A 20658-nucleotide genomic window follows, 5' to 3' on the forward strand; every position below is an offset into this window, starting at 1 on the left:
ATAATCGCTGTCGGCTCGGTGTGCTGAAGGACCTGTGTGCATGCCTCTACACGCAGCTCTGAGAAGAATTCCCAAAACTAATAGAGCAGGAGCGCGAAAATAAGACCACAAAATGCTGGAAAGGCTCAGCACGTCAGGCAGCGTCGGTGGAGAGGGAATCGGCTAAAGGTCCGAGAACTTCCTTCACACCCGGGAACAGTAACCTTGGCACTCATTGTGACGTTAGGGAACACACCCCGGCACCGGCCCTCCCTACTGCGCATGCGTTCTACGGCGTCCCTCCAGATGGTTGGAGTTGTTGCGTAAACTGGAGCGGATGATTTATCTGTGAGGAGATTTCTGGCCGTAGTTTACAGGTATTGGGTAGCGAGGTGTGCTTGGGAGTTGGATGTTCACCCATACTCTTCAGGGTTGAGCACCAACTGATGAGCTTCAAATAACTTAGCAAACGAATGAGGCTGCGAGCCGGGTGCCGGGAAGTTTAAACCGTTGGATGATTTAAATCGTGTTTGTCGGAGAGGGGGGGTGGTCTGTACGCACTTGTCGTGTTTACGATTATTTTGATTATAACAAGGGAAGATACGGGATTAGTATTGCCCAAAGAGTTAGTGCCAGTGGTAGATCAGTATTCCAGGGATCAGTGGGGATGCTGGATGAGTTTAATTACGCTGTTTCTATCCGTCCTCCCCCCCCCCCCCCCCGTCTTCGCCGCGGTTGGAAGTGACGGCGGTTTAAATCGGGAGCGCGCGGCGGCGTGACGGTTGCGGATCGGTGATCGGGAGCGCGCGGCGGCGGCGTGACGGTTGCGGACCGGTGATCGGGAGCGCGCGCGGTGGCGGCGTGACGGTTGCGGACCGGTGATCGGGAGCGCGCGCGGCGGCGTGACGGTTGCAGGCCGGTGATCGTGGGCGGAGGTGGGAGCGCGCACCCGGGCCGGGCAATCGCGCCTCCGGAGACCACCAGTGAGTTACACTGCACCAACTACTTCCACTCACGCAGCGCCGTTAAAGCTGCAAAACAAAAGAGAAGCGTGTTAAACAACGGATAACTGATAGATTATACACGGCTACCCTCTTGATGAAAGGTGTGGGTTTCATTGAGCGTCTTAAAGTAGGAAATAGAGGTGGAAAGTTTTAGAAAGGCGATTCCAGTAGGTGCATCGGAGCATTTACATTTGGTGATTATATCAAAGCCAATATTAACTGTCACTTGAGGGTTATAGAGGATTATTGAGGGGAGAGTCGAGACCATGGAAAGATTGAAACCAAGGGTGAAAATTTCAGACTGGGTTGTTGATTGCTGGGTGAATAAAACTTCATGTTGGTGAGGATCTGACCAGCAAAATTTTGCTGAACGTAGATGTTATGTTTGAGGACCCTCGGCACAGTGAATGTGAAGAGTTGGTTGCAGATGCCAACAATAGAGTAGGTCCCTCAGGTTATACTAGTGTAATTATACTACATTCACAATTAGTGCCAATTTTATGTTTTTACTCTCAGAATAACACATTGTCTAGTCTTTAAAAATATATTTCCGAAAAGCATATAGTTACCATCTAGATTCTGTCAATAAAGACATAATATACAAGATCATGTGACAAATCCCAGAAACACTGTGACCTTTTTCAACTTCATAGAAGTCTAAGATTCTATTAACCTAGAGGAATTGTGAAGACTATTTCTCAAATAATCTGCCCTCAGAAATTAATTACAATTCCATATCTGCTGTACAATGACATGACATAAAATAATCCTAACCAGCCATTAATCCTATCCAGGTGTAGATTGGGATCAAACAGGACCACTATCATTTGGTCCAATCTTTATTTCTCAATCTTCTTTACCACAATAGTTTACCCCTCCTCCAGCAAGCTTTCAACTAGAGTGGAGTTAGTCCACTTGATTGAGAAGGAACCTGTTTAGCCTTCTTCATCTCCACTCAGGCACCAAGATCACCATAACCTTAGAGGTAGAATTGCATTACACAGACAGCACTGGAGTACACACTTCTGGCCCAAGTTCTCAGTCATTGTTGATTCCTTCACTGAAGTATACCAGAGGATGGGTCTTGCACTGAATATCCAGAAGATAAAGTTCCTTTACTAATCTGTCCCTGTCATCGCAGCCCTCACTCCATCCCCAGGCAATCTGGATCCATTGGGAGATCATGGGAAATATGGATCCCCTTCCATATCTCAGGAGATGCACCTCTGAATATTTTGTAAAGCATTGGTTACACCACAAGCTAGAATACTGTTGCCACACTATATTTTACTGCCTATTTAAACTACTCCTATTCCTCCTCGGAAATGCTGCTGCAAAAAGCTAATTTTCATGGCATTTATACCCTGTGTATGTGTGCCTATGACAACAATAAACTTGAACTCACAGCCTTTTTTAAACTTTCTAATAGCAAAAACAGACAGGGCCAGGATAATGAACATGGCAGGAATGATAGTCTGAAGTGTGTTTATTTTAATGCAAGGAGTAGTGGGTAAGGCAGATGATTTAGAGTCTGGATTAGTATATGGAGCTACAATATTGTAGCCATTACAGAAACTTAGTTGAGAGAAGGCAGGACTGGCAGCTCAATGTTCCATGGTACAGATGTAAAAGAGGTGGGGGAATTGCATTACTGATTAGGGAGAATGTCACGGCTTGCACTAAGAAAGACATCTTGGAGGGCTCATTCGGTGAGACTATGTGGATAGAACTCAGGAATAAGATAGGTGGAATCATTATTATGGGGCCTGCCAATTGTCAGTGGGAGCTGGAAGAACAGATATGCAGGTAGATCATGGAAAGATGTAAAAACAACTGAGTTATTTTAAATTCTCATATTGACTGGGACTCCCTTCATGCCAGAACCTTAGATAGGGCAAAATTTGTTTGGTGCATCCAGGAAGGTTTCTTGAAACAATATGTAGATAGTCCATCTAGGCATAAGGCCTTTATAGACTGCATATTGGGGAATGACCCTGGCCAAGTAATTGAAGTTTCAATGAGGGAGCATTTTGGGAACAGTGAAAATAATTATGTAAGTTTTAAGATAGTTATGGATAAGGATAGGACTTGTGCTTGGGTGAAAATATTAAATTGAGGGAACACTAATTAGAACAATATTAGACAGGAACTGGAGAAAGTAAATTGGGAGTGGCTGGGTGTCTTGAAAAGCATTAAGGTGGATAAGTCCACGGGGCCTGATGGGATCTATCCTAGGATACTGAGGGAAGCAAGGGAGGAAATTACTGGGACTTTAACGGAGATCTTTAAATCCTCTTTAGCCACTGGTGAGGTGCCAAGAGACTGGAGAATAGGCAACATTGCTCCTTTGTTTAAGAAGGGCAACAGGGACAAACTGTAATGCTGGTGAGTCTTGTATCAGTGGTAGGGAAATTATTGGAGAAGATTCTTGTGGACACATTTAGTTACATTTGGGAAAGGATGGAATTATTAGGGATGGTCAGCATGGCTTTGTGCAGGGAGGTCCTGTGTCTCAAATTTAATAAAGTTTTTTTGAGGAAGTGACAAAGATGATTGATGAGGGTAGGACAGTGGATGTTGTCCACATGGAATTCAACAGATCATTTGACAAGGTCCATCATGGTAGGCTGGTTGAGAAGATTAAGTCGATTAGGACCCAGTGTGAGTTGGTAAATTGAATCCAAAATTGGCTTGGCCATAGAAGACAGATGGTATTGGTAGAGGAATTGGAATTGGTTTATTATTGTCACATGTACTGAGATACAGTAAAAAGCCTTTTTTCTTGCATGCCATCCAGACAGATCATTGTTTTTCTGACTGGAGGTCTGTGACCAGTGGTGTTTTGTGAGGATCAGTGCTGGGACCTCTGTTGTTTGTAATATATATAAATGATTTGGATAAAAATGTAGGTGGTCTGATTAGTATCTTTGCAGATAACACAAAAATTGTGGAGTTATGGATAGTGAGGAAGATTGTCAAAGGATACAGTAGGATGTAGATCTGTTGGAAATATGGCAGATAAATGGCAGCTGGAGGGGTGCATCTTGGAAAGTCAAATGCAAGAGCAAAGTATACAGTAAATGGCAGGACCCTCAGGAGCATTGATGTACAGAGGGATCTTAGGGTGCAAATCCATAGCTCCCTGAAAGTGGCAACACAAATGGATAGGGTGGTAAAGAAGGTGCACTGCACATTTGCCTTCATTGGTGGGGGCATTGAGTATAAAAGTTGGGAAATCATGTTGCAGCTGTATAAAAACTTTAGTAAGGCCACATGTGGACTGTTATGTGCAGTTTTGATCGCCACATTATAGGAAGGATGTAGAGGCTTTTGAGAGGGTGCAGAAGAGGTTCACCAGGATGTTGGAGTGTATGAGCTATATGGAGAAGTTGGACAAACTTAGATTGTTTTCTCTGTAGTGTTGGAGGCTGAGGAGCGACCTGATAGATGTATATAAAATTATGAAAGGCTTAGATAGTCAGTCTTTCTCCCAGAGTGGAAAAGTCAAATACTAGAGGGCATAGGTTTAAGGTGAGAGGGAGAGAGTTTAAAGGAAATGTGTGTGGCAAGTTTTTTGCACAGAAAGTGGTAGGTGCCTGGAACATGCTGCCAGGGGTGGTGGAAGTAAATGAGAGCTATTTAGACAGACAAATGAATAGGCAGGGAATAGAAGGATATGGACCACGTACAGCAGGTAGGATTAGTTTAATTTGGCCTCATCGTTGACACAGACATGGTGGGCTGATAGGCTGTTCCTGTGCTGTACTCTATGTTCTATGTTTCATTCTCCAATGTGCATAGAAATCATAGATGGGAATTTACTTATCATCAGGAAGGAGGCTGTTCAGCCCATCAAGTCCATGCTGGCTTCCAGCAGAGCAATGCCCTCAGTCCATTCCCCCTCCTCATTTTCCTGTTTTAGAGTACCCAAATACTAAATTAGTGCTTGAGTAATGCTAATTACTTGTCTAATCAAACCTATCCCATATGGAAAGAACAGACTGAAGTCTTCTTGTCTGGCTTTTGGTTGTACTGCAGTTTGTATGTATTTATGGCCTCTGTGCTAATTGCCTGGAGCCTTGTTAAGAATGTGCAGATTTTACATTGTAGTGAGAAAATAGTTTTTCTAAAATTAGTGCTCCTTTAATAGTAATGCTGTTAAAATTGTGAATTCTATTAATCTGCTTTAAATTCTCTTTATTTGCCTAGAAATGGATCTAACTTCTTCCATGAAATCCCTGTTGCTGGCTATCACACAGTATAAAAATGCCAAATCTGAAAACAATGCTTTACAAATCCAAAGGCAATTGGATGTAAGTACAGCACATACTGTATGAAAAAATATTTAATTAGTTTGATTTTTCGCTTTTCTGTCTGGTTGTTTTTCTCTCTCTCTGTCCTACCCTTCTCCTATCTGCTATTCTCCCAACCTGCATCCCTTGGACCCATAACCTCCCAGTCCTCTCACAGCTGACAGGAATTGTTCATTGAATCAAACTCCATATTTGCCTACTGTTACCCTTGAATCTGACAAAATTTAGTTATTATTAGCTGAACTCCACTCCCACATTCAATGCTACTAAATACTGGGATCTGAAATTTCCACGGTGCCCACTCCAGTATCACAGAGTAGAACCCTGTGTAAGACTGGAATCAATGACACAGTCACAGTGACTGCAGATGTTTATGGCGGCATTTCATGAGCAACCTTCTTGCACTATGCCAAGCCATCTGCTCTTCTAAGGCTAAATTTCCATTGCTGTAGGTGGGTTGGGAAGAAAAGAAAAATATTCTGTCCACTCTTTTGCTTCCAGTGAAGCCATTTTAAGTAAATAAGGTCACCATCAATTATGAGAAGGTTTTGGGCCATCAAGTATTTGAGGAGCAAATGCCAGCTCATGACAGATATTTCTGCTAAGACTTTTCATGGGAGAAACTTCTTGGAAACCTCCAGATCTATTAGCTTTTGTGTCCAGTATCCATAGTTCCAATAGGAATTTATACTGCTCATCAAATGAGACCAGGGTCTCAGGAGATCCAAGTTCTTGTCTGAGTCTCAGATTACACACCTAGTATAAATGGAACCTCAGGCCTCTCCAAATCTTTTAACTATGGGTCTCAATTGTCCAACCAACACTAGAATATCTTAAGTTCTGTGTTCTTTTAATACTGGTGAAGGACAAAATTAAGATGAGAGTAAAGGAAGAATTTATATAAAGACAGCTGATTTATCTTTCCTAAACAGGAAATGAAGTCATGGAATTTGATACCAGCACATTACAAATCTCAGTGTACTAGTTGACATCAAATGGAAGTTTGACTTTATTTCACATCACAGGAATGATGTGATAGCATTGGAGAGGCTACAGAGGAGTTTTACAAAATATTGTCTGGACTGGAAAATTGCAGCTATGAGGAAAGATGGGAAGAATTTATTTCGCTTAGCAGAGGCTGTCAAAACCAGGGGTGCAGTGGGCATAAATTTAAGATGAATGATAGAAGGATTAGAGAGAAGATGAGGAAGGGGTTTTGTTTTTCACCGAGATTGGGGAGGTGGGGGGAAATTACTGCCTGAAAGGATGATAGAGGCAAAAATCCATCCCACGTTTTAAAAAAGTGCTTCGATATCTTTACATGAAGAGTCTTGATTACAGATCTAAGGATGATATTTCCCATGGTTGGGTGTCTAGGACAAGGAATCCACAGTCACAAAACAATGGGAAAGCCAGTCAGGATGAGTGAGGAGAAATTTCATCATGCAGGTGGCGGTGAACTTTTGGAACTCTGCTTAAGAGGGTTCTGGAGACTGAGCCCCTGAATATGTTCAAGAAAGAGATTGATGGGTTACTAGATATTAGGGAATCAAAAGGTTAGTGAGATTAGTGCAGAAACTAGTGCTGAAGTAGCATATCAGTCATGGTCTTGGATGTAGAGCGGGCAAAAGGGGCTGAATGACTGACTCCTGTTTCTTATGTTCTTAAAAATATTTCAATGCATCTTGAAGAGCCATGACTTGCAGGCTTATAGGCCTATTGGTGGAATGTCAGATTAGGCTGGGTAGTGCAGAAATGATGCTCTGAATGGCCTTCTGTGTCTTAAAATTTCTATTATTCTATGATTTTGCTTGGAATCTTTTGGATAAGTAGATTGCAAGATTCCAGGATATTGCTACGTGCACTGTCCTTGTTGCAAAATGAAACATTTCTAGTCTAGAAATGTTAAGCTAAACAAATTTTGATCTTTTTTTCTTTGTAGGTAATTTGTGGAATGAAAGCAGTACATGTATTTGCAACAAATCAAAGTTTGCCAAGTGAATGTCTGAATAGTCTTGTGGAGCTTGTTGGTGATCCTAACATAAAAGCGACACTGACTCTGAAAATTATAGGATTACTCACCCAACTAGGTATTACTTTATTTTGTTAGATTAAGTTGAATATTGTCTTGCAGTATAACTCATTTACTTTTCATGACTTATTTTCACAGAAATGTAATATGGTGATATTGTAGACTTTACACTACCAAATTAAGATTTGTTAGTCAAATTAAGTCTTATTTTGACAGCTCTTCCATGCTTGCAAGTAAAATTGCAGCCATGTACTTGTTCAGACCTGTGTAAATATATAGAGAGAAGGAGTATACTTAATAATTTCAACATTCTCCAAAAAATCATTTTCAAAACAATTGCTGTAAAAAAAAAACAGTATCTCTTCAGAGAAAAGGTGTGCACTTCTGGCTCGAGTGTGTTTAAAAAAAAATAACAAGATTAAATCACTTGGTGCCTAATGTCGAAATTTATGCAATATGCACTATGGGGTACAAAATATGTATTAGTGTTGAATGCAGTGATGTGAAACCACGATCAGAATCATATTCATGGGATTAGTGAAATTTAAAAGGGGAGGGGAGGAGAATTTTGGAGAATGATTTAGTAATATTGCAAGTAGTAAAACGGAGCAGATGCAAGTTCAGAAAGGGATGAGCAACTAGAAAATACATTAAATCAAACGGAAACAATAGATATAAAATAACTTCTGTGAAACACAAAATTAGACTTTCATTTTCCTGCGGCCTAGTTATGGGGAAAAAAATTGAGAACCACAGTGTATCCTTTGCAGACTGAAGGCAAATATTGCTTTTGAGATAAATGTTAGCATTATAAAAGCAAGGGAGGGAGGAAGAAGCATTGGAGACACAGGAGCATGGAATCTGGCATTTAAAAAAAACCAATCTGTCGAAGGACTTCAGCGGGTCAGGCAGTAACTGTGGTGGGAAATGAACAGTTGATGTTTCAGGTTGAGACCCTTCATCTGGACTGATAGAGTAGAGAGGAGATAGCCATTATAAAGAGGTGAGAGGAAGGGGTGGAGCAAGACCTGGCAAACAATAGGTGGATCCAGGTGAGGAGGGTGATAAGCAGATGGAGGAGGAAAGAATGGTAATAGCGACAGTGATGAGAGGTGGAGGCAACAAAGGACTGCAGATGATAGAATCTACTAGGAAAGGACGGTCGAGCATTGAACCAAATAAGGGAGGTGGGGTGAGCAGATTGGAACAGTGTGGGCAGGGTACCCAGTGGGAGGAGCATGTGGGTGATGGGCAGATGGAGTGGGGAAAAAATGGGGTGTTGGTGGGGTCTGTGTAGGAAGAATTGGGTAGATCAGCAGGAGAGAAGAGAAACGAGACAGAGGGGGAGCAGGTTGCCTAAAATTGGAGAATTCTTTGTTTAAGCTGTCGGGTTGTAGACTACCCGGGCAGAATATGAGATGCTGTTCCTCTAGTTTGTGTCTGACTTCACCCTAGCAGTGGAGGAGGCTGAGGGAGTCTACAACCTGATGACCTGAACATTGAATTCTCCTTCCTTTCTCCACAGTGCTAAGGTATAATACAAACTAAATATTCTAAAAAGGAATGGTACATTGATTATAAAGGAATCATTATTGATTATTACGTTTAATTAATTTTCCTTGGAGAATTAAAACATGGAGTTACTTGTTCTTGGTGTGTGTAAAGCAAGTTTGATGATCTAGTATTTTACTCCTTAATAAAGATGGAAGAATTTCAAGGAGCAGGCTTGTAGCTAGTAAAGCATTAAAAGGTTGAGCTGTGTGTTTTATTCCAAAAAGATTACTTAGTTACTTGGATATTGAGATGAATAAGGATACTTTTGAAGTTGTAGTGTGCTGTAACCTGACTCTGAATAATTTGAATTAGGAATGATGAATAATATAGAGAAGTGTAGAAAGATATAAAAATACAAGGGTCTGTTTTGTGTGTTTATGGTGGGGATTGAATTAGATTAAAATTTATCCTTCTTTGACTTTCTTGAGTATGTTTTAAACTTTCTGAATAAAAAGGTGACTTTCAGTATAACACAAATCGCAATGCAAAAATCACATAAGACTTCCCTTCTAAATTGTTTAATTATAAATTAATTTTTCTTTTTACATATTTGATTTGGAGTTTCAATATTAGTTTCTTTAGAAAATAGCATTTTTTTTTACTATTTTAATGTTATTACTTTTTTCTTCTACCAAGCCTTATAGAAGAAGTAAGAAGTAACAATTCTCCTCAAAGAAGTAACAATTCTAAATTTCTATGACTTTGTAAGCAGTCCCTGAGAGATGTGTGAGGATGAGCCATGTGTGCCAGTATCTAGATGCACTTTGTAATCCCTCTATGATAAAAGTTAATATCACATCCTCATGATGGAAGTTGTACTTTTATGTGGTATTTTATTTGTTCAATGTATAAATTGTCATTGCTTCGACCTATAATTGTAGGAGTGACATTTTTGATTATTTCCCACTATTATACTTCAGGTGAGTTTCCATTTTTCATTATTTTCCTTTTTCTGTTCTAGCGTCAGGCAATGAGACCAGAGAAACATTGCACACATACAATCTTATCAGTGCACTTGCAGCAGTGGTTCATCATAACAGTACAACTCCCAAAGAACAAGTGGTATTGCAGGTAAGAATCCAGTATAATTGACATTCTATAAACATTCATGGATATGATCATTACTGCAAGACCACCTTTTTTTCCTGCCCCTAACTGCTATTAAGGAGGTGGTCATTGAATGCCTTCTTGAATTGTTGCAATCTAGGCAGCAAGTATACCTGCATTGCTGTTCGGTCTTCAGCTGTTAATACATTCCCTTTATGATAAGGTCAGGAGTGAAAATATTTGCTGATTGTGCTTGTGCAGCGTTCTTTTTGATTCACAACTTATTGAGTAACTAGCTGCTGTACCTGGCATTGCTTGGGTTATGTTGCTGGCAATGTTGATGTTTGTATTTATTTCCATGCAATCAGGTTTTATAGCACTCCTGGTAAATGAGTGGGCTGGTTCGTAGGTTTACAGATGACACAGAAATTGGTGGAGTTATGTATAGTGAAGAAGGTTGTCAAAGGATTTGGCAAGATATAGATCAGTTGGAAATATGGATGGAGAAATAACAGATGGAAGTTTAATCCAGACAAGTGTGAGGTGTTACACCTTGGAAAGCCAAATGTAAGAGGAAAGTATATAGTAAGTGGCAGGATCCTTATGAACATTGATGTACAGAGGAATCTTGGGGTGCAAATCCATAGCTCCCTGAAATTAGCAACACAAGTAGATAGGATGGGAAAGATGGTGTACAGCATACACGCCTTTATTGATCAGGGCAATGAGTATAAAAATTGGAGACACGAGACTGCAGATGCTAGAGAGTGGAGCAACAAGCAATTTGCTGGAGTAACTCAGCGGGTTAATCAGCATCTTGGGGCGGGGGAGGGAAATTGTCAACGTTTCGGGTCAAAACCCAGCATCAGGACTGAGAGTGCAGAGGGGAAATGGGCAGAAGGGAGGGGGAGTGGTGAGATGGAGGCCAGAGATGATTGGTGGACTGATGAGGGAGAGGGGGTGTAGAAGGATGACAGGTAAATCAAGCCAGGTAGGGAAGGGGAAGGTGGAGTTGGGAGACATGATAGATGGAGGCAGACAAAAAAAGGAGCAAGATGGAGCCAGGAGGGGTTGGGAAGGGTGAAGGTGGAGACTGCTAGTGGACTGTGATCAGCTTTTATAAGTAAATGTAAATGTTTGGAAGTCATGGCAGCTATATAAAACTTTAGATAGGCCACATTTGGAGTGTGGTGCAGTTCTGGTCGCTGTGTTACAGGAAGGATGGTGATGCTTTTGAGAGGGTACATAAGAGGATCACCAGGATAGGGGAGGTTGAACAAACTTGGATTGTTTTCTCTCTAGAACATTGAAGGCTAAGGGATGACCTGATAGAAGTATATAAAATTATGAGAGGTAAATAGAGTCTTCTTCCCAGGGTAGAAATATCAAATACTAGAGGGCAAAGAGAGAAGACTTAAAGGAGATCTGTGAGGCAATTTTTTTTTATGCAGAGGGTCATGGGTGCCTGGAACATGCTGCCAGCGGAGGTGGTGGAAGCAAATATAATAACAACCTTTAATAGGCTTAAGGACAGCTTCTGTCCCACTGTTATAGACTCTTGAAGGGACCTCTTATATGCTAAAGATGATCACTTGATCTCTTCTGCCTTGTCGATGACCCTTGCACTTTATTTGTCTAGCTGCACTGCACTTTCTCTGTAACTGTATCACTATACTCTGTATTGTTTTTTTTATTTCCTTTTGTATTACCTTGATGTGATAATGTATGGAATGATCTGTTTGGATGGCCAGCAAACAAAAGCTTTTCACTGTATCTCGGTACCTAGCAAAACTAAATTGAACAGGGAACTGAAGTTGCTTGGATTGAGAGAGTAGATTAGATGTGATAATTGGTAGCCGAGAGATGAAACCATTTTCCCCAATAGCATCACCTGTCATCATTGTAACCTCAATTACATGTGGTAGTAATCTTTGAACTGATAACCGTGCACTGTTGCATACTATTGATGGATCAAAATTCCTGAGTAGCATAATTGGAACTCCTATTAGTCAAGATTATGTGATGGCACAACGAGTGATGACAGAGAGTTTAAAAATTAAACAAGAAAATGTGCAACTTCTTCAATGTCTTGTTACACTGTTAATAGATCTATACTGTACAGGTTGTCTGGAAAGCTTTGAAATAAGCTCTTTACACATGGCCTGCACTGTGTTATTTTTTGGTGCTAAAATCATTCTTTCACGCAACCATTGTTAATTCAAATAGTGTTGATTGACATTTGGGAAAACAGCTTGCCGCTGATAATGAAGTGATGTAACAATTTGTCCCAGGATTTTTTTAATCAAAATCTTTCCTGTAAAGTCTTCATGTTTGATTTCCCCATTTCTTAATTTGAATAAATTCGAAATTAACTCTCTTGCAGATGGATCGCCTGTCAAATGCATCCACAAATTGGTTTTCAAGTGTAATCGTTTAACATTTTCCCAAATATATGATGCTTTAAAACAGGCTTTTAATTTGTCTCCTTCAGTACTTTGCGGAATTACTGGCAGCGATTGACGAAAATCTCCAGCTAGCACTAAAGTAACACATCCCTTTAATTTATTATTGTGTCTAAGATCTTGCAAATTTCAATCTAGTGCTTCAATGGCTGCTTTGTGAGCCATTGTTTGTTCATCCAATAAGTTTACAATCTTTTAGAATTTTTTCCTTTACAGTTGTCTGACCAATGTTACATGTTGGACTCTCCACAGCTGTCAAATTTAAAGGGAGTTTAAAAGCTGAATGTGCAGTTTTCCCACTATCCAAAGTGTTGAAGTAGTGCCCGATGATGCCATGGCCGAGGCAATAATGTTTTCTCTTTGATTAGTAGATTAATAAGGAAAGTTTTTCCCATTTCACCAGGAGCATCCAAAAAAAAATGACTCCTAGGTCATCATAAACAACCTCTAATAGTATCTAAAACATTTCATTGTTACTCATTAAACAGTTCTTTCTCTTGGATATATTTGTCTAACTGGTTTAAATCATACCTGGTCTCCTGCAGAAGCTCAGTGCACTAATTTTCAGTTTCTCTTTATGGTTCTCGTCAACTTAAAGTACTTTGGTCAAGTCCACCCAAATATTTGGTACTTCAAAAATAGACTTGAAAAGAATCTCATCAGTTTTTAATGGGGAAAATTAAAATTAGTCCCTCTTTGGGCTTTGGAGGGCCTCCTATGAGAGTTTTAGAAAAAACTAAGAGTGTGGTTTAGAGTTTAGCACATCTTTATGCTAAACCTAACATGCAAAATTTCAGATTTATGGGTTGTCTTGTTACTGAGTTATGCATGGGACATTCTATTTTATTATTTATCTTTAGATGAAGCAGTCCATGCTTGCAAGTAACATCCAAGAACTCATAGATAGCGAATAACATTTGTTCTTGTTGAGTGCCAGGTAAATACAACCTCTAACAAGAAAAATAACTAACATTCACTATCGTTACCATCACCATTGATTAGAAACTTAACTGGACCAACATATAAAGACTGTGGCTGCAAAAGCAGGTCACAAGCTAAATATCCTAGAGTGAGTGATTCACTTCCTGACTTCCCAAAGCATTTCTACTGTATGAAAGGCATTTCAGAAATGTGAATTTTTTTGAAAGTGCATGCCATAAATATAATTCTTTTTCCAGCAAAGATTTGTGGCCAAGCATAACTTGCCCTTGAAAATAAGTTCAAATTTCAGCCCAGGAAAAATATATTTCATTGCTTTTCAAGTTTATGTGGATTGCACAGATCTGATCATTAATCAATTATTCTTTATTTCATTTTCAACAGAGCCTGCAGCTTCTACAGAAAGCAACTTACAACACCAGAGTTTTTCATTGTAGTACAAATGTTGATGAACTGATTGCATTTCTGGTGAAACATATGTAAGTTTGTAACAACTTTATGAACCTAAACTGAACAACTCTGATAAATTATGAAGCTTTGATATTTCCATCCTTTTGAAATTCTTACTCTCCGTCTCAAATCTCTTAATTAATTATTAGTCCATCTCCGATTCCATGTTAATGCCTCCTTGATATCCAACATCTTTCAGCTGAATATTGCTGAATATCCAACTACTCCTTGGTTAATGCTTGGCTGGTGAAATCAACGTCCTTTTTTCTTCATTGTCTTCAATATTTATGAGATCATCATTATCCCTTAAACATGAATTCTTTTATCTCCAATTGAGCCTTTCTAAATCTTTTGAAAATATAATTGCACAACTACATGTTCACTATCATAAATACTGTTACAAATTCATCCAATCTGATATTTGGTCTATGTAGAGTGCTATATCTTCTCTGGTCAAAGATGTTGGAAGTATCTTGCATGTCTGATTCGTTCTTGTTTTTTTTGTTGCCTTGTCCTCATTAACCTTTTGAGTGCACTTTTTTCCAATCCAGACTAAAGAAATGGAGCTGCCTTTCCTGGTTAATTAATGAGCACCTTAAGTGGCACATTTTATTAAAGTCAATAGCTCTAAATTTGGAATGGCTGGAATAGAATGTGAAAATATTGTTACAATGTTATTTAAAGTAAAGAAAAATACAAATCAGTATAAGTACACTGCTAATGGACCATAACAGTAAATTAAGCATTTGGATTTATTTCTAGAATTGAAGAGTAATTTTGAAAAACTTGCATAAGAGCTTGGCCAAACTACATTTGTTCTGTATGCATTTCTGGTCCCTATATTGCAGAAAGATATAAAGAATGTAGGTGTGCAAAAAAGAATTTCCAGAAAATATCAGAATTATCAGGATTGAAAATAAAGACCAAGGAGTGATCTATTAGGGTGTTATTTCCACATGGGGCAAATGAGAGATCACCAAGAAGTCAAATGCTCATTTTAGAGGGGGTTGGGGGGTGAGTGAAAATCATAACCATGGTGAGTAGTTGAGGTAAATATGAAGGGCTTACTTAAGTACATCAGGGACAAGGGAACAAAATGTTTTTTTGGTAGCTTTGTGAGGAAGGATGGCAGGAGTCAAATGGAGCATAATCCCTACCATGGACCCTATTGGGCCAAAGACCATTTTCTGCGTGATTTATATTCTATGTAATTCTTTGGAAATTATATATTGAGGAACCCATACAAAGTAGAATGTTATTTACCAATTTGGATGCTAGATAGTCAAAATGACAAGAAAAGGTGTGTGGCTTTACACTTTATTAACAGTTCTGTAAGATATAATTATCCAAGCTAGATAAAAAATGTACAGAAGTTCAGCTTGCTATTTTCAATCATCTGTGAAGCTACCTAAATACATGGTGCATTAAAGGAAAGTTAATAATATTAACTATTAATGGATTTCTTCCTTAACTCCTGTTCAATACTTGAAAGGTATTGTTGGTTCATACTGTATACATGTCCTGGTCATACTGTGTGTTTCTTTCATATTGCAGATGTTAATTTTGTGCTACCTAAATAATATTCTGCTTTATTCAATGTACGTGAAGGAAGCCTCTAATTTAAATATGTTCAATGTCAGGCTGTATACAACTGTACCATAACAAGAACATCAGCTGGTTAATTGCAACATCAGCTGGTTAATTGCATAAAGTGTAACCAAGTTAGAAATCATAGCTCATGGATGGCTCATTTAATATTTATTATCATGCCTGTTTCTCCAATGGAACCAAATGCATGACTTGGTGACCACCATCCATAATTTCTTCTTACTTTACAGTGTCATTTTTGAGTCTTGAACACAAAAATCTTGACTGACAATCTAGTACAGTACTGTGGAAGTGCTGCACTTTTGGAAGTGTGGTCTTTGGATGATGCATGAAATTGAGAACCTGCCTGCTGTCTGGTGGGCATAAAAGATCGCATGACACTATTTCAAAGATGAACAGGGAAATTATCCCTAGCCAATATGTATCCTTCAGTCAACATCAGTATAAGCAGAATATCTGGTTGACATCCTATTGCTACTATGAGCAAATTGGCTGTTGTGGATTCTTATACGGCATGATTGACCACACCAAAAGAGAACTCAAAATGATTAGTTGATTGCAACACTATAGAAGATGTCTTGGGTTTTGTGAAAGGCGCTATACAAATGCAAGCTCACACTTATTTGCTATCTCTCCTGTAACCTTCTTAGTACAGTCAGCCACATGTTACTTTAATGTAAACTACCTTCAGTAAATTCATATTGTGTGAATTAATTAATGTGAATTTTATTTTAACACAGTCAAGCGCCAGAAGATGACCTCACTTTACCATGTCTAGGATTGATGGCAAACCTTTGTCGCCACAACCTCTCTGTCCAAGCCTATATAAAATCATTGGTAAGGTATTTTTATTTTTCTGTTTGAATATACTGGACTGAAATCTATACTGTGGTAAATCTAAATGTAAAGTCTATTCATATTCTTGATTCAAAGAAATGGTATTTGCTAGTACTTTGCATTGAGCAATTTTAAGGACACAGTACCAGAACACATTTCAGCAACCCAATAATTGAACACTTTTCAAATATTGTAGCGTTGAAACATTTCATAATTATTTATTGTGGATTACATCATCTAAGAATTGTTCATTTTATTTAACCTATAAAATGTTCAACATTGCCTGATAGGAGGCAGTGAGTGGGGATAAGGGGTTAATTTTCAGATTAGAGACTTGTAACCCAATCGACTGCCATATAAATCAGTACTGGGACAGTAGCTTTTTACAATACGAACTAGTTATTTAGAGAAAGTAATTGAATGTAACCACATTTGCGAATGATATAAAGATGGTGGGAAGGCAAACTTTTAAGATATAAGCAGTTCGCAAAGAGAGGTTAAATGAGTGTAAAAAGTTGGCAAATGGCATATAACGTGAGAAAATATGAAGTTGTTCACTTCGGAAAGAAGAATCATAAAGCAAATTAGTATCTGAATGGAGAAAGCTTTCAGAAAACTTTAGTACAAATAAATTTGGGGAAGGGTTCTCAAGCATGGAATAGAAATGCAGCAGAGAATTGGGAAGGTTAATGGAATGTAGGGTTTTATTTAAAAAGATTAGATAATAAAAGTAGGGAAGTTTTACTACAACTGTACAAGTCACTGGTGAGATTACATGTACAGTACTGAGTGTAGTTTTGTCCTCCTTATTTAAGGAAAAATATGTTATTGTAATCAGTTCAGAGAGTATGTTAAGATTAAGTTAAGATTCAGTTAAGATGATCCTCGGTATGGAGGCATTGTCTTGTGAGGAAAAGGTGAACAGTTCAGGAAGAATAGGAGGTGACCTTATTGAAACATAAGATTCATAGAGGCCTTGTTAGATAAAATCAGGAAGGTGTTCCCCTTCAAGAGTCCAGGACCAGAGGGCATAGTCTTAGAATAGGGAGCATCCCTTTAGGACTGAGATGAGGAAGAATGTCTTCTTTCAAAGCATTCCGTCTCCTCCACCTTTGCTACTACCCCTAGACTAGCTTCTCTCTTTGTCAGGTCTGATGCAGGGTTCCTCATCTGAAACATTAACTGTATCTCTTTCCACAGATGCTGCCTGATTTGCTGAGTTTTTCCAGCATTTTCCATATTTTTAATACATCATGTTGGCTTAGTTTTTATTCTACTCTTATAATGTGGCCTGCAGGGCATGCCCCACAATCTTTTCTGTTTCTATTTCAGAGTTCCATTATCTGCACATTTTATGATTTTCATTTTTAGAATCACAGTGTGTAGTTACCAATTTAAATAGCATACTGTCCTCATGCGTGATAATCACTGCTTGCAGCAAGCATTCTAGTATTGATTTGTTGCATAATCCACTAGCATCCACTGGCTAGGTCACAATTGACCTGTTTGGCAAAAGAAAGGCTAAATCAACATATTTTGATGTTGGGAACTTATTGCTAACTCCATTGTTACTTGTTCTTCAAAAGCAGAATCAATTGTTCAAGCAATTTTGTTATTTCTGCCATGAGAAAAGCAGAGCCGTAAAACTGTGGTGGATGTTGGAATTCATGATCACCAGCAATACTTTTTCTGTCCCCCATCCACCCTCCAAATCATGTGATAGTAAATTATGGCAGTAATTCACTTCTTGGCTTAGTATTTTGCCTGAATTTTTTCATTGCTCATGTACTGTTGGCTTTGAGCTTAATTTTAGAAAAGCATTGACGTGACTTAAAATTCCTTGATATATGCAGGTATTGATAATTTCTACAACATTATTTCCTCATATTTTAATCCAGAATTTGCTGAGCAGTGACTTTTAAAGCAGCTGATCAATTGCATAACCTTTGAATCTATGGTTCAAAATTCTGTGAGTTTTATTAACCTTTTCAGGAAAAGCAGAATAGTTAGCCTAGAGAGATTAGTATTTATAGCCCCTTTGAACTAGCTTTGCAAAACTACTTCATTCTTTATTTCTTTTTGGTGCAAAATTCTGTTGGTAATTGGCAGTGATTCTTGGTATATCCCATTAAGTTGGCAGCTAAATTGTTAAATTTTGTAGTATAATTTTCATTTCCCTATAATGTTCTTAATAAATTTCATCTTTTATTTTTTGTGAATGGCAGTGTTTTTCTACCACATGCTTAATCTGCACTTGAAACTTCCGTCTCATAAAAATGATTCATTTTGCTTAATAGCATTGCCATACCTGGTGCCCTCAGTTTCTCAGGCACTTTTTTAGTCACTGTTAAATATTCATTATTCAGTTGAGGAGGGGATCCATCTTGAATTAAGTAATAACATTTCTTTTTCCAAGATTTTGATTTTAAATATTCAAATAAATACAACTTAAAGGTACCATTACAGTAAAAGATTTTTGCAGTGCTTGATCAGCAGCTGAATAAATACCCATTTCAACTTTCTCATGTTTTTGTTCATTTCTGCAGAATTACATAAAGGGGTTTTATCGATCCCTTATTAAATTCTTAGCTCACAGCAGCTTAACAGTGGTGGTTTTTGCACTTTCTATACTATCAAGTCTAACTCTTAATGAAGAGGTGGGAGAGAAGGTAAGAGCTGAAATGTCTTTTAATAATCTGTTGCTCATTATTTAGCAATGAATACTATTATTTTTTTATATATTTTCATTGACTTGTTTTAATCTTTTTCTGGATTATTTCATAATCATACTAAACATCAAGATTAGTAATCAACTGTAGGCCTATTCTTTTTGGTGATTTTATTTGAGCAATTTCCTTTCCTTGGTCCTACATAATCTCTTTTGCTTAAAATTTTTTGGCTTGAAAGACATAATGCATCATGCAATTTAGTTGTTCTGTTGATTGGCTAGGATGCTTCTCAATTCTACTTAGATGAGTGTGCCTTTAAAACATTGAAAGTGTAATTGCACATACAACATGAGGAAATGTGAACGTATTTATATACCACATTATAAAGCAGTAAAAATTTGAAAGGCTTTGCACAGGAATGCAATCTGTAGAAAATGTGTACTGACTGAAATGTGAGAAAGATTGGTCAAAAATAGCCTTCTTAGTTTGTCCCTTGGGATTGAGAGTTCCACTCCTGTGGATTCTGAGGTGGCTGATGAGGCTGCTGTATACTGATAGGAGGAACTTGACAGAGTGGATGCTTTGGAAGTAGTATTCATTTATGCTTTGTTCACATGACAAATTGATTGAAATCCTCACATGTATTCCAGTTTTGAACAATCATGGACTAGGGTTTCCTACAAGTCAGATGGATATTGCCCATCCCTTGTTGGGGTTGACCTTTCCAGAAAAGGCTGTATCCGTCAGCTTTATTTTTTGAGCTGTTTGTCTCCTGCCTGTTGTGTCTCACTCAGGGTGGTGATGTCAGTGTTAAAACAGCTCAGTTCTTGGGCTTTTATAGTGGATCAATGTTAAGGTTTGTTGGCGTTGGGACTCTGCACGTGGATCCTGACATTACAGATTTTGAACTTCATACTGAGGAGGGAAAGTGGCCTGTGTATGATGTCTTTAAACCATCTATTACATACTATTAACTATAAAGGCTTGACAGAGTGGCCTGAGATCCAAGATGATTGGAGGTGGCCTCTATTACATGGACATTAACACTTACATAGATGGATATGTACGTTAGTAGCTGTCTATACATCATACACAAGTGTATGCTCAGTTCCACTTATCTTTGTTCACTACCACCTCCTCACTTCCTCGAAGCACCCACCCATTGTAACCCCTCACTATCAACAGCATAAAGGAAGAGAGGCAGAGAATTTTTGACAGGGTAATTCCACAACTAAAGGCTTGGATGGCTGAAACACCAATACTGAAGTAAGAATATGGGGTTGCATACAAGAATTATATAAATAATTGCAGGGAGGATAAAAGGCTGGAGGATAATACAGAAAGGCTGAGGACATGAGGATTCAAGGATAGAAAAAAAAATGCATTGGGGCAATGGTTCAATATATTCCCAACAAAGGTGAATGTCAGTTGGTGCAAGTTAAGATGCGAACAGAGTGCAGGTTTATGGAAGGTAGAAGATGCTGGCAAGAGAGGATTAGAATATTCGAGCTGGGTTTTCTTTTAACAGCTGAGCCAAACAATATAGACATGGAAGGGGGCTCTTTTGAAAGAGGATTACTTAGGGCACTAAAATGGAAATAATCTAACAGTATCAAAAAAGAGAGTGTAAATAGGCTAAAGGAAAGAATTCCTTGTGATGGTGGAGATCTGGGCCTCATGGGAGGGAGGGGAACAATAGCTTTGCTTTTCCAAGTGCTTAATGGGAAGGAGTTTTGCATTTTATAATTTGGATATCAGATAAGC

At 38.6% G+C, this 20658-nt stretch overlaps 1 protein-coding gene across 7 annotated transcripts in view; it reads left to right on the forward strand.

Annotated features, from left to right (window-relative positions):
* The first annotated feature begins 274 nt into the window (after positions 1–274).
* Positions 275–20658, forward strand: part of cip2a (cellular inhibitor of PP2A) — a 58342-nt gene continuing 37958 nt past the window's right edge. The window contains exons 1-7 of one of the 7 annotated variants that reach the window (XR_007956182.1): positions 275–356; positions 5193–5296; positions 7239–7386; positions 9844–9953; positions 13715–13809; positions 16129–16225; positions 18772–18894. Coding sequence is in view for 1 of the 7 variants with exons in the window: in XM_052013907.1 (XP_051869867.1) it covers positions 1078–1084; positions 5193–5296; positions 7239–7386; positions 9844–9953; positions 13715–13809; positions 16129–16225; positions 18772–18894 (684 nt within the window). In the remaining 6 variants the exon portion in view is untranslated. Of the gene's footprint in view, positions 357–768; positions 963–1049; positions 1085–5192; positions 5297–7238; positions 7387–9843; positions 9954–13714; positions 13810–16128; positions 16226–18771; positions 18895–20658 lie in introns of those variants that run through there. The other 6 variants (XR_007956183.1, XR_007956181.1, XR_007956184.1 and 3 more) reach the window with 6 other exon arrangements.

Source organism: Pristis pectinata, chromosome 4, assembly GCF_009764475.1.
Source record: "Pristis pectinata isolate sPriPec2 chromosome 4, sPriPec2.1.pri, whole genome shotgun sequence".
Lineage (NCBI taxonomy): Eukaryota > Metazoa > Chordata > Chondrichthyes > Rhinopristiformes > Pristidae > Pristis > Pristis pectinata.